The sequence below is a fragment of the Carcharodon carcharias genome, chromosome 21 (genome assembly GCF_017639515.1).
Source record: "Carcharodon carcharias isolate sCarCar2 chromosome 21, sCarCar2.pri, whole genome shotgun sequence".
NCBI classification, from domain to species: domain Eukaryota; kingdom Metazoa; phylum Chordata; class Chondrichthyes; order Lamniformes; family Lamnidae; genus Carcharodon; species Carcharodon carcharias.
The window spans coordinates 70,093,447-70,109,308 of NC_054487.1; the positions used below are offsets into that span (position 1 = coordinate 70,093,447).

Below are 15,862 nucleotides of genomic sequence, written 5' to 3' on the forward strand. Positions count from 1 at the left end.
AGAGCAGAAGTGCAGGAAATGTGGCAGACACGGTCGATGGTCCTGTCACCCACGGTGGGGACAATCCTCGATTGAGGGAAAAATACAAATATCTCAGAAGCACTTTTGTGGAAGGTTGCACCATCAGAACAGATGCAACAAAGATGAAGCAACTGAGAGAATGGAATGGAGTCCTTACATGGTGTAGGTGTGAGGAAGTGTAGTCAAGGGAGTAGTGGGAGTCAGTGGGATTATAATGAATATTAGTTGATAGCCTATTGCCTGAAAAGGAGACAGAGAAGTCAAGGTAAGGAACAGTCAGAGATATACCATGTGAAACTGAGAGAAGGGTGGAAAGTGGAATCAAAGTTTTGAGTAGTTTTCTAATTCAGGGCAAGAACAGGACACAGCTTCCAGTAGCCTGTCATTTTAATTCTCCACCTTGCTCTCACACCAACATCTCTGTCCTTGGCCTGTATTGTTCCAGTAAGGCTCAATGTAAACTTCAGGAACAGCACCTCATCTTTCAATTAGGCACTTTACAGCCTTCTGGGTGCAACACTGAGCTCAATAATTTCAGACTGTTAACTCTGTCCCCTATTTTGTTTCGCTTTTATTTTTGCTTTCAGATAGTAGCACACCTGCTCTTGGCACATCTTTTGTTTCTTTTCTTGCCCCATCACTATTCCCTTTGGCCCCGGAGGACTAACTTTTCTGTAATTCAATCTCTCCTACTTTCTACCTATCACAAACCTTCCTTTTGTCCTTCTCCCGCCCATTCCTTGCTCAAATCATATGAAGTCTCTAACTTGTCCCAGTTCTGTTGAAAAGCATAGACCTGAAACGTTAACTATGTTTTTCTCTCTCTACACGATGCTGCCTAACCAGTTGAGTCTTTTCCAGCATTTTGTTTTTAGTTCAGATTTCTAGTATCCACAGTATTGTGTGTTTTGATTTAAATTTATGGGGCAGTTTTAGCTTACCTTTGCTTTATGTATATGTGTAAGCAAATAGCAAAAACTCTATATGAATTCAAAAACAAAAGGTTCATAAAAAGATGAACCAGGTTCAGACCAGAACGAAGAACTGAAAAATTGCAATTGAAGAAAATGTTCTAAACATTATGTCAAATGAAGTATGAAAATTATTCTATATTAATATAAAGCCATGAAACTCTACTTGGAAAATCATACTAAATTTTGTAATAATGGCCGAGCAGTTACCTTGCCTTGTGCTTCTTTTAACTGTTTCTCTGCTGCAGCTTGTTTGACATTTGCTTCTCGCACCATTTTATGAGCTTCCTTAAAAGCAAGAGCAAAGTGAGAACTTTTAAATTTTTTTCCTTAAAGAGAACAAGTTCCAAGAAAGCAAATTTTGTTGTAGAAAAAAGTACTTCAAAATCTCACATTTTTCCACCAGCAGCAAAGCATTTTCAGCCCTGACCTAAATGTGATGGACATTCCATATGTTGCAGATATCTGGTTCATAATCCATAAGCTTTGGAATATAACTTTTAGTTTTAAGAATTGGAGTGTTTAATGTAAGATAAGTGGAAACATCCAATTGATTGAGAAACTGATAAGCAACCCTAAAGTAAATACAATTCATCAAGTTTGGAGTCAATCACAGTTAAAAGCTAACCTATGTTTATCTTCAAGGTCAGAGTTAGATTGCAGATAATGAACAATAGATAACCAATTTCTGGACCACTCAGAATAGCCAGGGAATCGATCATTATCCCCACAAATGCTAAAAGCTAGGAATTGTGGGGAAGAGGGCTATAAAACTCCATTAGAGAAAGAAATTATTTGTATGGGTTTCAGAATCAAGAGTTATGTTGAAGGTAAAATAATTAACTTACATTTCTGTTTGAGGACATCCCAAAGTATGCTACACTGTCATGCAAATGAGCTGTGGGAATAAGAAGGTTCTTTTGTTTAAGTTATCTGAAAGCAGGCAGTTGCAGTTTTGCTTTGGTGTTGACTGCATATCACTGGATTGAGAGAGCCAACAGGAGATGATTGCTAGTCAGGTCTGCACTTTAAGCAGAGAAAATATTAACTTTATCATTCACCACTTGGAAAGTGGAAGGGGCTCAAACTGAGTTCGGATTTCGTGAGGAAAAAGCAGCTGGAAGACTTGTCTAGTTTGCAGCTAGAAGAATAAATCTACCGTGGTCCTCACACAGCCTTGTAGCAGAAAACAGTCAGCTGAGTTAGCCTGAAAGCTGGAGAAGGCAGTTGGATATCTGCCAACAATCAGAACGAGGCGCCAAGGTATTCACAGTCATGAGGTATTAAATAAAAGTTGGAGGGTTGCTTGGCCAAAAAGGAAGGATCCCATAAATTATTACCTTGGAGAATAACTGGAACACTGAGGAGAATTAAAGTGAATTCTGGAGGGCTGTGTCATATTTTGTGGGTTGGTCCCTAAAGAAGTGAATGAACCTTCAACATTCTTATAATGTCTAAGGGAAATCTCGGAGGACGGGGGCGGGTGGGGGTTGGGGAAACAAAAAGTAGAACCAGGTTTATAGCATAAGCTTTATAAACTATAGTATTAAGTTAGTGCTGCTTACTTTGTGAAATTTCTGTGATACAATAAAGTTTGTTTTCGTATAAAAACATGAAATATTGTGGCATAGTTCTGTTGAGGTGTTCAGATTTCTCTTTAAACTTTAACAGTTTGTAACAAGATCGTAACATGTGCCAATGGCAGGTGGCAACCATCAAATATTATTGATGGAGGTGGGAGGATGGCAGGGAAAGTGTGATGCTAATACTATACTTATTTTTAATATTTTTGTGAATTTTCAACTCAAGGTGAATAACGTTAATGCTGGGAACTGGAACACTATCCATCTCAGAAAGTTAATTCCAGTATCAAGCATTGCAACTACAGCATGTTTAGATGTGGAACATACAGAGCATAGCAAAATAAGCTTTTCAGAAAGCATCAAGTTCTCAACTGTTTTCTTATCTTACTTTATTATATAATTAAATAAGCTGTTAAAATGCAGTGATTAAGCCTCTTAAAATGAAACTCTGTTATAATGTAAGCAAAAACCAGATGACCTAGGTCAAAATGCAGACTCTAAGGTTGTTGCTCATATGAAAAGAAGGGGCCATCTGCCAGATGTACATGCTGAACTTTGACAAACTTTGGACTAAATGAACTGATCTGTGTGAGCCAATTAAATTACCTGATGGCAATGATATTAGCGCCTCAAGAGGATAAAAGAGGACATTGTTAGCAAAGTTTAAAGGCAAGCCCCGGGGTAGGAAAGAACAAGAGAAAATCCAGAAGAACAGAGGATAAGAGCCAGACGCTGCTGACTGACTACCGCTGTTTGCAAAGTATCAATTTATCTTTGTTAATTGAACTCAAACTTGTTTTAATAATTAAATCATTCAGTGTCCTTACCCAGTGGGTTTCAGAGTGGTCAAGATCCTGAAATCTTACAAACATAAGCTCTTTTTAAATCAGTCACATTAAAGAGTAATTAAAAACAAAGAACAGAAGCATGAATAAGCCATATGGTCCCTTGAGCCTCCTCAATAAGATTCAATAAGATCATGTCACAACCCCAAACTCAAAAGGACACCCCAAATTACACCAACATGCAAATGACACTCTTTTGTCCTCAAAAAAATAGAATCAAAAGCAACATATCAGCAAGGTGTTATACATGGGGAAACAATAAATACTAGTTAAAAAACCGAGAGATTGGTTCTGAACAATTCTATAATTAAGGGGCAGATAGCCTGTTTTGTAGCTGTGCCCAGGAGTTTCATATTGTTTGGGAACTCCCAAATGTCAGGTTACATTACAGGAGCGCTTGGCCTAAATGGCCAAGTGGTTATGGTACTGGGTTTGTAACCCCAAGATCAAGAGTTCAAATCTCACAATGGCAAACTATGAAACAATGTAACTTCATCTGAAACAGATGGAAACGTGTTTGTACTCGAAAGAGTTACATTACAGGAGCAGGTGAAAACATTTTTACAAAGAGAGGTAAGCCTGATAGATGCCAAAATTCCATTATGGATCTAAGTCTGGGGATATAATAGAAGACTAGGGAGTCCTTTCTAGAGAAAGAGTCCATGTTATCTTAGAGACTTAGTTCAACAATGACACAGGTCATATTTTTACAGAGGTAGAAAAGCTATACTGGGAAACATTGTAGCATTTTGTGTGAAATGGATATAACAGATAGACTAACTTGTTCTGGTTCAGGTAAAATGAAAAGGAATGAGAAGCAAGATTAACTAATGACTTCTGCTTTAGGCCACCAAATTAAGAGGAACCAGGGGCCAAGAATGTTGTAGTTAATTATAGGAAGCATGTGCAGAAAGAGATTTAATTGCAACAGGTGACTTTAATTTATGAGGCAGAGACTGGGAAATCTATAAAGATTGCAACATGATCTTGAACACAACATTGGACTCTTGCATAGAATAACTGGTCATGGAACCTACTCAAGCAGGGGCACTACTGGTCCCGATATTAAGTAACAACAGATGATAGAGGTGGTCAGCCTCAAAACAACTAAGCAAATGTGACCACAATATTATGGAGTTTGTTCGACTGACAATGGAAAGGAAAATGAGTATAATGGAAACTTTCAAAAGATTTAAGGGTATGAATAAAGGAAACTGGACTATCAATACTGCTAAAGGAAAAATACATGGAAGAAAAATTGATATTTCAAAATAAAACAATACACAGCAACTCCAGGCCTTTGAAGAAAAAAAGATAACATGCAATAAAAGGTACACAATTATGGAAGGAACATAAACAAAAGATCCTGAAGTATAAAGCAGTGGGTAGCATGATGAACTGAGTCGAATACATAAAAATAGGGCAAAATAAACTGGTCTGGTGAACTAAAATCAAGTAGTGAAAGGAATTTCAAGGATTTGTAGAAGTATATTGGCAGCAAGCAGATAAAAAAAAATATTGGAGCCACTGAAACATAAAAAGTGACATGAGAGCAATTATACAAAAACGCATTCTCCTTTTCAAATGATTCTCCAGCACAAAAGCTAAATTTCTTGGGGTGAGGATGAGAGGGTTATAACAGAAGTAGTATTAGCATAAAAATAAGTTCAGATAAGGTGCTTAGTAACAGGCTAAGGAAATTAAAGGGAAACACTGCACCAGGCACAGATGGGTTTCATTCTCAAAGATATGCAATAACGTTTCAATCCAAAAGGCACAATTCCTAAATCTAGAGAACTTTGGAAAATTATGACTAACCCACTTGCAATATCTTCTCTTTCTGGGGTGGAAACCATCAGGCCTCAGAGATCTATCTATCTCAAGTTCCATTATTTTATTCTATTATGTTTTTACTTTTAATGGTATTAAATCCACTGATATTAAATCCTTCGCCGGTGACATTTTTACAAATTTGCCCTATATCACCATTGTGAAAATAAATGCATAGAACTTTTCACAAGGATTCCATTTCCATACTGCTCATTACAGTCTTGCATCTGTCTTCAATAAGCCCATATTACTCTCTGCCACTTTCTTTATAAAAACTTTTGCTGTTAGTTTAGATATCCGTTACAAGTTTCTTTTTCATTTCAAATTTTTGCTCCTCTTAAATTGTATACCATTGTTGGTTTGACAATTGAGTCCATCACATCTTCACTTCCCCTTACATTTGTGTAAGCATTTGCTTTTACCTTGATACTCGTTACTTGCCTCATTATTATCGACCTCGGTTACTTAACTACACACATGGAGCCTTTGTGGGATATGGATTGATTTTGTATCATACCAAATGTTTTTTTGAATACTTTCCACGGTTTGTTTGTAGGTTTACTCATTAAACAGTTCAGCCCAGTTTACTGTAGTTTGTTACCCATCATTAACTCTAAAATGGCCTGTTTCCTGGCAGTTACAAAAATCTCACTCTAGAAAATTGCCCTGACTCAGTAATCAATCCAATCAATCCTAGGTATTAGCATGAAGTAAGCATGTCTGACACAATATCATTGGATGGTGCACAAAACTGAAGTTTTGCAAAGGCAAGGTTAAATTGAATTATGCATTCAACAGAATCAGTTCCATTCAATATGGCCGATATCATAGCTCAGCTTGTACTCATTAACACAAACCTCAAATAAACTAGCTGTAAGTTCTTCTAGTTCTTGGCCCAGTTGGTCTCGAACTTTGGATAATCGCTCACATTCTTCATCTTTTAGTTTCAGCTCCTGTAATGCAGCAGTTATAAATGATGAAATTCTAACTTTTTGTATGTTCTACCACTACAAAAATACATGCAATTATGGAATTTTTGTAACTATATCTAAATATTTAAACCTTAAAAGAGATGTTCACTTCAATATCTTTACAGATATAGGGTGCTTGCATTTAAGAATGACAGGAATATAAAACCATCTTGGAACCCCTTCCCACTCCCCGAAAGAAATCCCAAAAATTAAAGTTTCAAATAACTTTCGTATTAAAATTTCAGTTAATAGCCAAAGTTGCTAAAACTATGGCTACAGCACATCCCTCTGGAATAAGGCATGATTTTTGTCCATACAGTACATAAGAAAACATCTCAAATAATTGGGTAAACAAAGACTTACACCCTATTTTGCTTAAAGCAAGTACCATGGGGAAGGAAAGATGGAGAAACATACTTCCTCTGTTCCATCAGAAATAAATGCAACCTCCTTTTTAAAGAGAGGAATGCAGTGAACTTATCTTCAAATATTTTGAAGTTATATCTTTTACTTTAAAGAAAAAAAACTATATGGTACCTAGTTGTCCAGACTAGGTCTGCCAATGCAGAGAGGTCCGTATGACTCTTCAACAGAACTAAGGAAAAATAGAAAAGAGATGAAATATAAGCTGGTTGGGGGGGGCGGAGGTGGGTAGAGCTGGATAGAGGGCCAGTGATAGGTGGAGATAACCAAAACATGTCATACACAAAAGGACAAAGAGGTGTTGAAGGTGGTGATATTATCTAAGGAATGTGCTAATGAAGGGTAGAAAGCAGGACAAGCAAGGTACAGATAGCCCTAGTGGGGGTGGGGTGGGGTGAAGGAATCGAAATAGGCTAAAAGGTAGAGATTAAAACAATGGATGGAAATACATTTAAAAATAATGGAAATAGGTGGGAAAAGAAAAATCTATATAAATTATTGGAAGAAAAGGGGGGGCGATCGGAAAGTGGGGGGATGGAAGAGAGAGTTCATGATCTAAAATTGTTGAACTCAATATTCAGTCCGGAAGGCTGTAAAGTGCCTAGTCGGAAGATGAGGTGCTGTTCCTCCAGTTTGCGTTGAGCTTCACTGGAACAATGCAGCAAGCCAAGGACAGACATGTGGGCATGAGAGCAGGGTGGAGTGTTGAAATGGCAAGCGACAGGGAGGTCTGGGTCATGCTTGAGGACAGATCGAAGGTGTTCCGCGAAGCAGTTACCCAGTCTGCGTTTGGTCTCTCCAACGTAGAGGAAACCGCATTGGGAGCAACAAATGCAGTAGCTCCCAATGCGGTTTCCTCTACATTGGAGAGACCAAACGCAGACTGGGTGACCGCTTTGAAGAACACCTTCGGACTGTCCGCAAGCATGACCCAGACCTCCCTGTCGTTTGCCATTTCAACACTCCACCCTGCTCTCATGCCCACATGTCTGTCCTTGGCCTGTTGCATTGTTCCAGTGAAGCTCAACGCAAACTGGAGGAACATCACTTCAGTTTCCGACTAGGCACTTTACAGGCTTCTGGACTGAATATTGAGTTCAACAATTTTAGATCATGAACTCTCTCTCCATCCCCACCCCCTTTCTGATCACCCCCCCCCCCTTTTTTTCCAATAATTTATATAGATTTTTCTTTTCCCACCTATTTCCATTATTTTTAAATGTATTTCCATCCATTGTTTTATCTCTACCTTTTAGCCTATTTTGATTCCTTCACCCCACCCCACCCCCCTAGGGCTATCTGTATCTTGCTCGTCCTGCTTTCTTCCCTTAATTAGCACATTCCTTAGATAGTATCACCATCTTCAACACCTCTTTGTCCTTTTGTCTATGACATCTTTTGGTTATCTCCACCTATCACTGGCCCTCTATCCAGCTCTACCCTCCCCACCCCCCTACCCTCCCCGCCACCCCCCCTTAAACCAGCTTATATTTCACCTCTTTTCTATTTTTACTTAGTTCTGTTGAAGATTCATAAGGACTCGAAACGTTAACTGTGTTCTTCTCTGCAGATGCTGCCAGACCTACTGAGTTTTTCCAGGTATTTTTGTTTTTGTTTTGGATTTCCAGCATCCGCAGTTTTTTGCTTTTATCTAGGTCTGCCAATTTAAGGCAAGACATGAGTATGTTCACCTTGACTGGGCTGGCTCCCTGTACCTCTTTGCCTCAGCATCACCATTGAAAGCAATAATCGACTTCTAACTTGCATGATTTTCACTTAGAATGAAAATTGTAGTTAATAGAGAACAAAAATAGCACAGCACCATCAACAGTGCCAGCAATCATGTGTCTTAACAGTTGATTGAAGGATCTTTATTCGGAGAGAGAGTCTGAACCAGGATGTCCAAGTGTGACTTGTTAATTTAATGTTCAATAATATGAGGCGGGGAGAGTGAAAGCACAAGAGAGCGAGACACCGGGGAGCAGTCAGAGTGAGAGAGACAGAGAGAGGCAGAGGCAGAAAGAGATGGAGGGCAGAGAAGAGAGTTGGATTGACTTTACTATTTTGAAATGTAAAGGCATCAGTACAAGTGTTCTTAGCATGGCTATATTATAGAATAATGAACTGCAGTAGATTGCAATTTTTACAGTGACAAAACATTCTTCACAAGTGACAACGCATCTATATAATAAAAGGTTTTTTGAATTTGTGTACACAATTGGTGTGACAAAGTTCTGTGCGTTTGTGTCTACTTATTTTATTCCATTACATAGTTCATTCTCAGCAGTGATTACAGCAACTTTGCCATGAAATAAAATAACTTATTTCATATAACACCTTTATCATAAAAAAACACCCCAAGATGCTTCACAAGACTATTATAACACAAAATATGGAGATTTTAGATCAGATGACCAAAAGCTTGGTCAAAGAGGTAGATTTTAAGGAGTGTCTTAAAGAAATAAAGCAAGGTGTAGAGAGGGAATTCCAGAGCTTAGGGACTATGCAACTGAAGGCACAGCTACTAATGGAGCTCCTAGTGGAGCAATTTTTTTAAAAAAATCAGGGATGCTCAAGAGACAAGACTTCAATGAGAGCAAATACCTTGGAGGGTTGTGGGACTGGTGAAGCTTACAGAGATCGGGAGAGGGGATGTCATGAAGGGATTTGAAAATAGGATAAGAATTTTTAAATCAAGCCAGTGCTTGACCAGGGCTTAAAAAGTGAAGGGGACTTGGCAGCAGAGTTTTGGATGACCTTTGGATTTAGAGAAGGTAGAACCTGGGAGATCCAGACAGAAGTGCATTGGAATAGTCGAGTCTAGGAGTAACAAAAGCACAAATGAGGGTTTCAACAACTGATAAACTGATGCAGGGTTGAAGTTGGGCGAAAATTCAAAGGTAGAAAAAGGCATTCTTACAGATGGCATGAACGTGGTTGGAAGCTCATCTCAGGGTCAAATATGACACCAAGGTTACAAACAGACTGGTTTATTCTCAGATCGTTGCCATGGAGAGGGATGTAGTTGGAAGCTAGGGAACAGATTGAGAGCAGGGACTGGAAACAAAATCTTCAGCTTCCCAATATTTAATTGAAGGAAATTTCTGTTCATCCAGGACCAGATGAAAAGAAAACTAAAATGTAAAGGGGTAAATTTCCCATTTGCACAGCCATAGCACAATTTCTCATGCACCAGCAATGATGTTCAGAAGAAAGGTAAATAAAGTCATGAACAAACCCTTCAATTTTTATTGGTATTAGCTGCATTAAAGTCTGATCTTGAAACTTTGCGAGTAACATTTATTATAATCCTTAAATACACTTCCTTTTAAATATATCACCTTTGACAATTAAGCAAAGATAGCCTTACCCTCTGAGCCTTGGCAAGTTCTTCCTTCAGTCTTTCATAGCCTTTCTCCCTTACTTCCAGTACAAATGGACTTCTCAAATGAGACAGACTGTCTGTACTTTGTCCTAAGGCATCCTCTGCATCTTCTTGCACTTCATTTGCTAGTACACCTTGTAAAAACTCCACCTCTGCACGATGATTGCCAATATCACTTGCCTGCTGTTTTGGTGAGCCATGTACTGCTCCAGAGGTGGCACATGACATGGAGAATTGATTGCTGGAATTATTAATACCATTATAAAAAGATGACAAACACCTATTTAAAAAATATGAAGAACTAACTGACTTCAGCCTATTCAGTCTGAAGTGCAAAATTGAATTAAAAGGGATAAATTGCATAGTGGAATTAGCAATGGATTGCTGCAGCACAGCTATGATGGATCCAATGGCCTCTTTCAGTGTTGTAAACTTCTACAGTCTGTATGTGCAACATAATTACAGTTGCATCTAGAAGCAAAATTTGAGCAAAATTTCAGAACCCCTTAAACCAAGGACACATTTTTAGCATTTGACAGCCATACAAAACAAATTTCAAGTCTCAAGTAAGCAAACTTAACACAGTTAAGATGATCTAAGCAGATATGAAAGGCATCATTGAAAGAATTTTCTGCAAGTGAAAACTAGTGCAGAAAGTCAATGCACCTGAACTTTTGAAAACAGCATGAACAGCATTTATGGCGCACAATTATAGTAGTAATGAATCTCAAGTCTCCTCCATATGTAAAGGCGTGTCACTTCTTCAGCAAAGTCATTTTTTTTTTAAAACGAAATTTCTCTCCTTTTCCAAAAAGGTATTGACATTTACTAGGTTATAGATCCACAAGTGCCCTCTGGTATCTCACCCAAGTGTCCTTTTTAATGGGTGTGCTTGCAGTTAGTGTCAAAGTTATATTTACCAAAGGGGACACCATAGCTAAATCTAACCTAGTTCTCTGTGCATAGAAGTGATTTCTGATGGATAGCAATTCAGAGTGGGAAACCTGCTGACATTTCTCCTCTTTAAGCCAAGGATGCTACAAGTCAACTAGCATTTTATGTCCACCCTATGGAATCATACCTGGGACCTTCCACCTTAGTTGCACTTTTACTTTACTAAATTTAGTAAAGCTCATCAAAAGTTATTCAATTAAGATTCTACCCTTTTACTACTGGCCCAGAATAACATTATAATTTGAAGATTAATGTACTACATTAAAACTAATGAGACACCTGCCAAAAAGGAAATAGCCAAAATGAAGGCTATATTCTCAAGATACCAATTCTGAAGAAGAATCCATTTATTACTCCTAAACCTATGCTTACTCAACAAGTTAAGAAAATCACAGGTTAAAAAAAAGCTCAGCAGCATAGCAAAAGTTAATAATCGAACCTAGAAGTTATACAAACCTAACATTTCTTGATTCCCCACTGCTGAGGTGTTGAGAAGATGGATAAATTGGCTGTGTTGGAAGGTCTACAGCAACTAGTGTACTGGGTTGCACTGGGGTTGAGTTCACCAGTGAAAGAGGATGATAAGCAAGTCCTGATGCAGCAGTTTCTGTAGTCTCTAGCTGAGCCAGTTCAGAGTAATCTGGAGAGGAAGGCGAAGCTAAGTTCACTTCATGGAAGCCTTCAAGAGTGTTGCTTGCCATAGCAGTAGGTTCATTATATAAAGCCCTATGCATATAAAAAAGGTAAATTTAGAAAGGAAAGTCTGGGAAAAATTAGACCCCTGATAAAATCCAATTAATTTCAATGTGGTCTTCAAGCTCTTAATGCCTGATTCGCACTAATCAAACACCAAAAAAGTTATTTTGAAGTAGGAGATTGAATTAGCAAAGCTATTCCAAGATAAATAGGAACGTAACTGACAACAGCAATTCAAATTATGCAGACCATTCAAAGTGGCCATGATAGAAGAAAGTACAATCATATAGACATCATCTTGACATCATGGTATATTAAAAAAGGGAATGCTGCCTTATTTCCCTGATTGACAACTGAGCTGGTTCCTACAGATACAAAACTCAAGAAGAGTGCATTTTCCCTATCACACTAGTACTTCTAACATAAAGACCATTGTTCTTTCTTCAGGTAGTTACTAATCTCAGCAGCTGACAGGGGTTCCTCTTCAAATTTAATCTACATTTATTTTTCACATTCACTCCATTAGTGAATTACAAAGGGTAATACCTCTCAAGGTATTCAAGAACTAAACCATGAGTTTGTCAAACTACCCTTATATTCATTGATATCACATTATAAAGTATAATGATATGAGGGGGAGGTGCAGTTCTACCGTGACAGTGTGTAGTGCAACAAAAACAAATTTTGAATCTGTGACATGGAACCTACAGGAATACTAGATTAAAATTTTAACAACTATTTTCAAACGAATTTTCTTCACTGCAGAAGAAATTGACCTCTCCCTATTAAGATTCCAAAGCACTGGTCACCTTCCAGGACATCACATGGTAGCTAACTATTAGTCAGAATACTGTGTTCATATAATAAAAATACAGATCAACGTTTTAGCAAACATTATCATTCAAGTTGTTATTGATATCACATTTTGATGCTTAGACCCAATTTACTTAATACAGGAGAAACAACAACGGTTTTGTCAGAGGTAACCTAGCAAACAACCAAGATCGCCAGTAGAACCAAAACACCCCAGTAAGGAGTTATGCAAGGTTCTCCCAAACTTCTGATACTGCATGGTACAAAAAACAGCTGTAGTTGCTAGCATTTAGGTCAGCTGTTCTAAATTTGGCTGAAAACACTGCCTGTACAAGCCAGAAATTAATTTTGTGCAGTGATGGCTTGTACGGGCCTTGCCTTGACATCAGGGAGGTCCTTGTCAAATTCACAAGGTTGTAAATGCATGTTGTACAGCAACTGAGTCACACAAAAGCATTAATTAAGTGCTTTCTTTTCCATCCATCTCAAACACAGTTTTAATAAAATCTCTAATAGTCATTAACAGTACTTATATTTCCTTATGATTGCAGCTTTGAAACTATTAGTAAGTTTTACATGTGACTTTTGTTATCAAAATTTAATTTATAAGAGAGGTATAACCTAAACGCAACATTGCTCCAGCAAGAATTTCATTTTCATGGCTTAACCATTTAAAAACACATAGGGTTTCACTAGTTTTATCAGCACAATCTGGGCAAAATTGGTTGAAATAGTGTGAAAGAAAGAGTGGGAAATTTTAAATGCAATTACTTCAAGCGTAAATTGCATTTCCAGGATAACACTGCTTTAAAAATCATTTTCCAAATGTCAATCAGCCACAGGTCAAAATATAAAAATGGCGCGTTTCCAAGTGCCGAGTGTTCAAGAAAGATCTTCAAATTGACCTTATTTTCTTAAGTGTATGCATTAGTGGGCACATTTTTAAAAATTTTACATATTAAATATTTGATTGATTCAAACTGACTAGTGTTTAATGCAACTAGTAAATAGTTCGGTATTGTTTATCTTAAGTGATTTAAAATCAGTTTACTCACAGTAAGGCACTAGACACTAATTGAAAATGCTTTTTTTGTAGCAATGCAACTGCATCAGGGTAACAATTAAAAATAGATGATTTTTTAAATGCAAAGAAATAACAATTACATTCTATTACATAGTCCATTGCTCTGGCTCATGGGAAATCACAAATTTTTGATTATACAAACACATTTTAATAGAGACTTGAACATTAATCTAACCAGTGCAATTTTAAGCACAAGTTTCACCCAAATGGTACCAAATATGCCTACAATTTTAGATTGTCCTGGCGAATTTGCTTTAAGGAAGATCATTGAGCCTAAAGTATCATTAGGTGGTCACTTACTATAAATATTTGGGTTCCAGGAGACTTATATATTTAAATTTAATGAAAGCCTGTATAACATCCCCTCCAGCAGTGTGATGAGAAGGCACTTTATATATGCATACACTATTGCCCAACCATCAACATCGAAAACCACAAGTCTTGTCACATACCATTACTTACAAATACTTATCTTGACATTCTTCAAGGTCTTCTAGAGCTGAATCCTAATTTTGTCTCCAGAGTGATCAATGTATGAAAGAACTCTAGCCAGTAAAGTGGAGACAAAAAAAATCATTAAAATACAAGTGGATAGTACAGTTGGGAATTTTTCTGCAAGGTAGATTGAAGATGGGCCAATTGGTCCTCTTCATTTCTAATCAAACAGTTGGGTCAGTAAATGATCACAGTATTAGAAGAACAAGAGAGTTAAATTACCTAAAATAAAGATCAGCATGAAGCTGACAAAATCTAAGGGCTGAATTTTATGGTTCCCAGCAGGTTTACAGGCAGGTGGGCCCATCAAATTCCCCAGGTGGCATTCCTCCCACCCACCCCCAACCTGTCCACAATTTATTCAGGGTGGGCTAGGCCTAGGGTGCTACCTCACTCCAATTGAAGCCCTCAAGTGGCCAATTTTGAGGCAGGATGGAGGAGTTCAGGGGTAGGGTGGAAGCCCAGCTCAGGCCTCTGGCTGGAAGGAGGTGGGACAGGCCTCCCTCAAGGGCCCCTTTTCCACAGGGGTGCCACCCCACCCCCAAGTCTACCATCATCCCTACCCCCATCCAACCTGAGTGCTCCCTTCCTGCCCTTGAGCCTTTCCACCAAGACCCTCGCTCTCCTCTCCAGGCCTGACCTCCCTTCCTGCCTCGAGACATCTCTGCACTTAACTGATGATACGACTTGGTTCTGAACACGGACTAAGAAACTGGGGATTGCTTGTAGCCTCACTCCTGCCCACTACTGCTACTGGGACTACAGCGATGCCAGCCAATTCTGAGGTTGGACTTCGGCCTGAATGAGGGGTGAAGTCCCGTCTCCAACTAATTAATACTCCATGGAGCATTAAATGGCTGCAAGGCTGGAATGGTGCTCCCCAACAACTCTTAAGAACACAGGAGTAGGCTATTCAGTCCATCGAACCTACTCCACCACTCAATACAATCATGGCAGATCATCCACTTCAATGCTTCCCCCCCACTATCCCCATATCCCTTTATGTCATTGGTATTAAGAACTCTGTCAATCTCTGCTTTAAACATACTCAATCACTGAGCTCCACAGCCCTCTCAGGTACAGAATTCCAAAGACTCACAACTTCTGAGTAAAAAGTTTCTCATCTCAGCCCTAATGGCCTTGTTTTGAAATTGTCTCCCCTGGTTCTGGACTCCCCAGTAAGGGAAAACATCTTACCTGGATCTACCCTGTCTATCCCTTTAACTATTTTGTAGGTTTCAATGAGCTTACCTCTCATTCTTCAAAATTCTCGAGAATACAGGCCCAGTTTCCCCAATCTCTTTTCATAGGAGTCCTGCCATCCCAGTAGCAAGTCTGGTGAACCTTCATTGCACTCTCTCTATGCAAATAATGTCCCTCCTAAGGTAAGGGGACCAAAACTGCACACAGTACACCAGGTCTGGTCTAACCAAGCCTCTATGCAATCGAAGCAAGGCTTTGCTACACCTGTACTCAACTCCTCTTACAATAAAGGCTAACATACCACTAGTCTTCCTAGTTGCTTGCTGCACCTGCTCGCTAGCTTTCAGTGACTTACTGACTAGGACACCCAGGTCCCTTTTTACACCTACACTTTCTAATCCCTCACCATTTAAGAAATATTCTGCACATCTGTTCCTCCTACCAAAGTGGATAACCTCATATTTTTCCCCACATTAAATCCTATTTGCCATGTCCTCGATCACTCAATAAGCCTGTCCAAATCCCTTTGCAGTTGCTTTGCATCTTTCTCACAACACACATTCCCACCTAGCTTTGTGTCATCCACAA

The 15,862-nt window shown here is 38.7% G+C and overlaps 1 protein-coding gene across 9 annotated transcripts in view; it reads right to left on the minus strand.

Moving 5' to 3' along the window:
• Positions 1–15,862, minus strand: part of LOC121292896 (RAB3A interacting protein (rabin3)) — a 79,965-nt gene that overhangs the window by 38,197 nt on the left and 25,906 nt on the right. For all 9 annotated transcript variants that reach the window (XM_041215355.1, XM_041215354.1, XM_041215350.1 and 6 more), the window contains 5 exons: positions 14,039–14,121; positions 11,440–11,709; positions 10,015–10,270; positions 6,108–6,203; positions 1,203–1,280 (listed from right to left, as the gene is read on the minus strand). In XM_041215355.1, coding sequence (XP_041071289.1) covers positions 1,203–1,280; positions 6,108–6,203; positions 10,015–10,270; positions 11,440–11,684 — 675 coding nt within the window. In that variant the 5' untranslated portion in view covers positions 11,685–11,709; positions 14,039–14,121. The remainder of the gene's footprint in view (positions 1–1,202; positions 1,281–6,107; positions 6,204–10,014; positions 10,271–11,439; positions 11,710–14,038; positions 14,122–15,862) is intronic.